Source organism: Apis dorsata, unplaced genomic scaffold (assembly GCF_000469605.1).
Source record: "Apis dorsata unplaced genomic scaffold, Apis dorsata 1.3 scaffold_661, whole genome shotgun sequence".
Taxonomy (NCBI): Eukaryota; Metazoa; Arthropoda; class Insecta; order Hymenoptera; family Apidae; genus Apis; species Apis dorsata.
In genome coordinates, this window is record NW_006263848.1 from 165,625 (window position 1) to 171,251 (window position 5,627).

A 5,627-nucleotide genomic window follows, 5' to 3' on the forward strand; every position below is an offset into this window, starting at 1 on the left:
ATGTCCTCGCACAAATTTGTTTCGGGTAATTTGGAATTTGACATATTCGTGTCTTTATCGGTTTTCTGTCGTGGCATCAGCTCGTTAACCATTGTTTCCTCTTCCTCGTCACTACTCTCGGAAATCAAAGATTCGAATTCGTTGCGCCTTTGGTATAGAAAAAATAAAAGGAGAAAGAGAAATGAGAAAAAAATGAGAAATGATAGAACGAAATATTATACGTGTGTACGTACACGAGGGTGCTCGATAGTATGGTTCTACGGGTAATTTTAGATTCCCTGCTCGACGAACACGCACTTATACGTTGACGATTCGTTTCATCGCTATTGAGCGATTTTATTTTATCGTAATTATCCATCGGAATAGAAAATGTAAACGATTCACGCGTCGATTAGAACACCGTGGATCCACCATTACCGAATTTAATGCGCATGCGCAATGAATTGGCAAGAATTCGTATTCGAGAATTTTTGCCCGAGTCGAGAACGCGGCGAATAGATAAATAGGAAAAACGTAATGATCGAATGGAAAACAAGATATTAATTTTATTTTATTATATTACATACATATATACACCATGTTATATACATATATATAATAACAATAATATAACGTATATATAAAATGATAGTAGGAGAAAGAATAATTTTCGCGATACAAAAGAGGGAGTTGAAATTTTTCGAGAAAAAAATTAACTCGGAATGGGTGGAGTTGGGCAAGGATTATAAAAAATTGGCCTATACGTTTTTCGTTTCGTGAACGGTTGTAATCCACTTATCGATGTAAGTTGGTGCGCAGTAGGATTCTTCGGATGTTCGGTTGGTTCGATCAGCTGGGACAAATCTTCCTTAGATGTCGCTATGTCCGCGCTTCGTGCAGGACTGGTGGACCTGTTCGTTCAACGTTCGTTCGTTGTTCGTCTTCGTTCCACGCTTGTCTCTTGGGATATAGGAGTTGAAGGAATTGCGATTCGACGATTCGTGTTCACGTTAAGGTTTAAGCATTTTTCGTTCTTTTTTTTCATCGAAAAAACGCGAAAACGCGAAATGTATCTCTTTCTCTTTCCTTTTCGAAACGAATTGTCAATTCGCTGAATTCTCATGGTATCGAGGTGGTATCCATGCACGATTAACTTAGCTTTAAAATGAAGCGTTGTTAGATGACTAGAGGCGTTAGGATTAACATTTCTACGACATGCCCGGATTAAAACCTGCACGAAATGAAAAATAGATATATAAGCGACGATCAGCGATCGCGAAGCGGAAACAAATTACGGAATTACAAGCGTGAACGACAGGATGGAATAGAAATCGGTCTCGGTGTACATTTACAATTTTCTGGGATTTTATCTCTGGGAGCTTACCTAGGCCGATGAGATTTTATCTTGATCCCGTTCTCCCTGGAGTGCGGCCTCGTGTTTGGTTGCGAAAGTTCGCTATCGCTACTCGCGAAAGAAGTTCTGGTTACCATTGTACCGTGCGCGAAATCTTTCCTATCGAGAAAAAAATTCGAGAACGAAGAGAAAAAAGAAAAGATAAATATTAATTTCAGACGCTGTTGCACAATAATAGGCGAGAAATTCAAGCTCACCTATAATTATCCGATTTTGGAGTGGAATTGGACACGACAGGTGGCTTGCCAGGATGAAGATTCGCGTGGACGAAAACGGGCGAGCTTTTGGGAATATCGCAAACGATCTTGGGATGAACGGTGGTTTGCTTGTGATCCGAATGATTGGCGCTATCCGGTGGCCAATCGTAATACTTTGGACGATAGCCTTTGGAATCGGAACGAGGTTGCTTGGCCGGTTCCGTGTCACCGCGTTTACCGACGGTGCTCGTGATCATCGGCGGGTTCCCATTAGGCAACGAAGTGGGGGAGGATGCGGTGGAGGAAGGGGCACCGTCCGGATCCGCGCGAGACAACTGCGAACCGTCCCAATCCGGCGGCGTTGGCAAGCTACTATGAGGACGAGATATCGAGTTACAGCGCGAAATAAGTATAGAAAACGTATAGTGTATTTGGATCAGTGGGAATATACGTACTTGAAATTCTCTTCCATTTCTTTGAACAGACGCAACTGTTGTCTGATACTCGCTTTTTCCTTCGCGCGTTTTCGTTGAAACTCTTCCTCCACTTTTCGCATCGCCTCCAGTTCACCTTTCCTTTGACGCTCCTTCGCCTCGGCCTCCCTCGACAATTTTTCCGCCAACCGTCGCCTCTCTATCTGCCTCACCGTCGATTGAAACGTGAATCTTTTGCCCCGCGAATTGCTCTTTCGTTGCGACTTCGTTTCATTCGCGTCGCACATCCATGGGATCTGCGATGACGGATGATCGTTGGTAGATGGCGGTGAAAACGTTCTCCTTTGTTTCGGTGGTTCGGGACAAGTGGAGAATTCGTTCCGTTCCCTGCAACCGTTCTCGTCCATACGATGGTTCTTCAAACTTTTGTCGTCGCGTCGTCGATTCGAAACATTCTCGATCTCGTCCCTGCGTTTCTCCTTACGCCTCTTCGCCTCTTCGCCCCGCTCCTTCCTCTCACTTCCATCTTCTTTATCGCTCTTGCTTCGACCAACATTCTTGCACGAGTTCAATCGGAAAGAGGCAATCTCGCGTTCGATCGATTCCCCGTTATTTAATTTCCGCCTCGTTACGCTACCTTCTTCCCCGATCTTTCTACCGTTCAAATTTTGCACTCGATGTTCCGTTTCATTCGTTTCCGGTAGATACATAACGTGACCGCCGGGCGTCAAGTACGAGAACGACGGAGGTTTCATGATTACTGGGAAATCGTTTTCCTTCGCTTTGTCTTCGTCGTCTCGCCTCTTCTTCGACGACTCGCGATCGCGCGCGACATTCTCGTCGTGGTCGTCGTCATGGTCGTCATCGCGATCGTCCTCCTCGTCTTCGTCTTCGTCCTCGTCGTCATCGTCATCTTCGACGTCGTCTTCGTCATCGTCGTCGTCGCCGTCGTTATCCTCGTTCTCGCTGTCGCACGGGCACGCGGCGGAAACGCGTCGATGGGAGAACGGGTGACAAACGGTGGGAGAGATTGGAGGAGCGGTGTCGAGGCGAAGACGAGGATGTTGGAGGGAAGTGGGCGCACTGGTCGACAAAAGCCAATTGTCGTCGAGGGTATTATTATATTTCCTGTGAGTGGTGTGATCGTGCGACCCAATTCCGAACGCCCCGGACACGGATCGTTTCAACTTTTGAAGGGAGTTGAAGGCGAACGCGTCCCTGGTCTTGGTCTCCGGCGGGCAGAGGCACATCGAGGCTCTCGCTTCGTCCCTGGGCAACGAAAGGGAGAACACGTGGCCCCGCGGGGAACGATACTTCATTGGCGTGGATAGGGGAGGGGGGGAATCGACGCCCGCGTCGCTACTCGATTCCTCTCCCAAGTCTTGCTGCGGCGTCCAAGTCGGCCTGGTCACCGTAGTCTTCGCCCTGTTGATCGTACTCACGTCGAAAGAGTCTTCGTTACCGGCCCCGGCATCCCCCGATATCCCAGAATCACCAGATTTGTCGTGCCAGCTCCGCGCTCCCAACGAGAGTGGGAAAAGTGGAGGCGGTCTCGAGAGTCGCTCTATCCGTTCCTCGAACATCACCTGTAACGGATCGATTCATCGTGGATAGGATTTGATCATATCAAGGAAGAAGGAAGAGTATAAAGAAAGATAGATAGATATTGGGTTGTTCGGAAAATAATTTCGTTTTCACGAATTTTTATTTGTCGATTTGTTTTAATCGGTGTCTCTATTTTGTCTTCATCAGGTCTTCGATTGATGTTCTAGAACGTGGCGTATCTTTAATGTCGGAACGAAATTTTGAAAACTAACTTTGATATTGATGCACTATTAATATACTTTCTGCATAGATTTCGCGTAAATTTTTTCTTGCATTATGAAGTTGCACTCTTTTCGGTGATAAAAAAGTAAAATATGCCGAAAATGCTCCTTTTGGTCTTGCATCTTTGTTATCGCACACGAAAAACACAATCGCGCACAGAATCGAATTTTCGCAAACGAATTTTTCTTATAAATAAATCATGAAATGTCAAAATATCATAATAATATGATTTAGAACGAAGTTAGCTGGATAAACTAGTTCAGCTAGCGACACTCGTGCGAAAAAACGAAATTACTTTCCGAACAATCCAATTTCTACTTTAGAATGAAGTTAGCTGGATAAACTAGTTCAACTAGCGACACTCGTGCGAAAAAACGAAATTATTTTCTGAACGATCCAATAATTTCTACTTTAGAATGAAGTTGGCTGGATAAACGTTCGACTAGCGACACTCGTGCGAAAAAACGAAATTATTTTCCGAACAATCCAATAATTTCTACTTTAGAATGAAGTTGGCTGGATAAACGTTCGACTAGCGACACTCGTGCGAAAAAACGAAATTATTTTCCGAACAATCCAATAATTTCTACTTTAGAATGAAGTTGGCTGGATAAACGTTCGACTAGCGACACTCGTGNTGAAAAAACGAAATTATTTCCCGAACAACCCGATAATAGATAAATAAATAGATAAATAGATAGATAGAGAGAGGAAAGAGGTTTCAAACCGGCATTTCTTCGCTGGCAGTGCTCATACTCGGACCCGGAGTTTCCAACGTAGAGAGTAATCTCCAGGCAGCGGATGGCGAGAATCGCGGGATTTCCAACTGCTTTTTCGGCAGAGTTGGCCGCAACTTCAACGAAATATTCTCCACAACGTTTTTCTCCTGAAAACGAAGGGAATCCATCGATTGAGTCGAAACGGAAGATAACAGATGAACAACTCACGTTATCCTCGTCCGCGTCGTCGAGAATCCCGTCCATGGAAGTTCTGCCGTCTCCACGATCGCGGTCCCGATCCGAGTGCTTGAATATTCCAACGGCGTGAAATTCTCGAGTGGTGATCGCGTCTCGATCCTCGTCGTTGCGGGATTCGTCCGGGAAACGTTCGTTCATGCCGAAGTAGAACATAGTTTTTGGAGTTGCAGATTGCGCTGTGATGGGAGCAAATCTAATCGGGGATCCGTAAGTAAATACGATAAGTACGAAGGTGAGAAAATTCGTGGACTGGAAAAAAGCGATGAAAAAGAAACGACTTACGCCTCGTCCTGTCCTTCCCCTCCTGCTGCTGATCGTTCGTTCGAAACGGAATTACCCGTCCGTTCTCGCGATCGATCGACCGTGGCGAGCTTCGAACCGTCAGAATCCGAGTTCTCATCCCGAAATTGATCCCGTTGCGATTCCATCTCGTGTCTCGCGAAATGATCCCTCGACCTTGGCTCCTGCGCGCATCCCTCCTCCCCGCCTTCCCGATTCTCCTTCCCACGTTCGACTTGTTTACGTCGATTATTACCGCTCGGTCGAGAAGCGGGCAGTTTTCGATCGTATCGGGTGTCGCGTATCGACCCGTCCACCATTTTCAACCCGCTCGAGTCCAACTTATCGCGTACCTTTTTAGCGACCCGAATCAACTCCGCTTGGAATTCCGGATTGCTGATGCTTCTTTGAAGAGTGTTGCCCTTCCCGTGATGATGCTCGGAGAGTCGGGAGCATCGAGGCGGGATACGACGGCGATCACTCTCGACGCTCGCTTCGGTCGCGAGCTCGTTGTCGGAAC

The 5,627-nt window shown here is 46.2% G+C and overlaps 1 protein-coding gene across 1 annotated transcript in view; it reads right to left on the reverse strand.

Annotated features, from left to right (window-relative positions):
* LOC102678554 overlaps positions 1–5,621 on the reverse strand; it is an 8,700-nt gene extending 3,079 nt beyond the window's left edge. Inside the window, exons 1-7 of the mRNA XM_031513538.1 lie at positions 5,111–5,621; positions 4,799–5,021; positions 4,579–4,737; positions 2,046–3,610; positions 1,591–1,962; positions 1,364–1,492; positions 695–890 (exon numbers count right to left, since the gene is read on the reverse strand). Of these exons, the coding sequence (XP_031369398.1) occupies positions 695–890; positions 1,364–1,492; positions 1,591–1,962; positions 2,046–3,610; positions 4,579–4,737; positions 4,799–5,021; positions 5,111–5,427 (2,961 nt within the window). The 5' untranslated portion in view covers positions 5,428–5,621. The remainder of the gene's footprint in view (positions 1–694; positions 891–1,363; positions 1,493–1,590; positions 1,963–2,045; positions 3,611–4,578; positions 4,738–4,798; positions 5,022–5,110) is intronic.
* Positions 5,622–5,627: the final 6 nt, after the last annotated feature.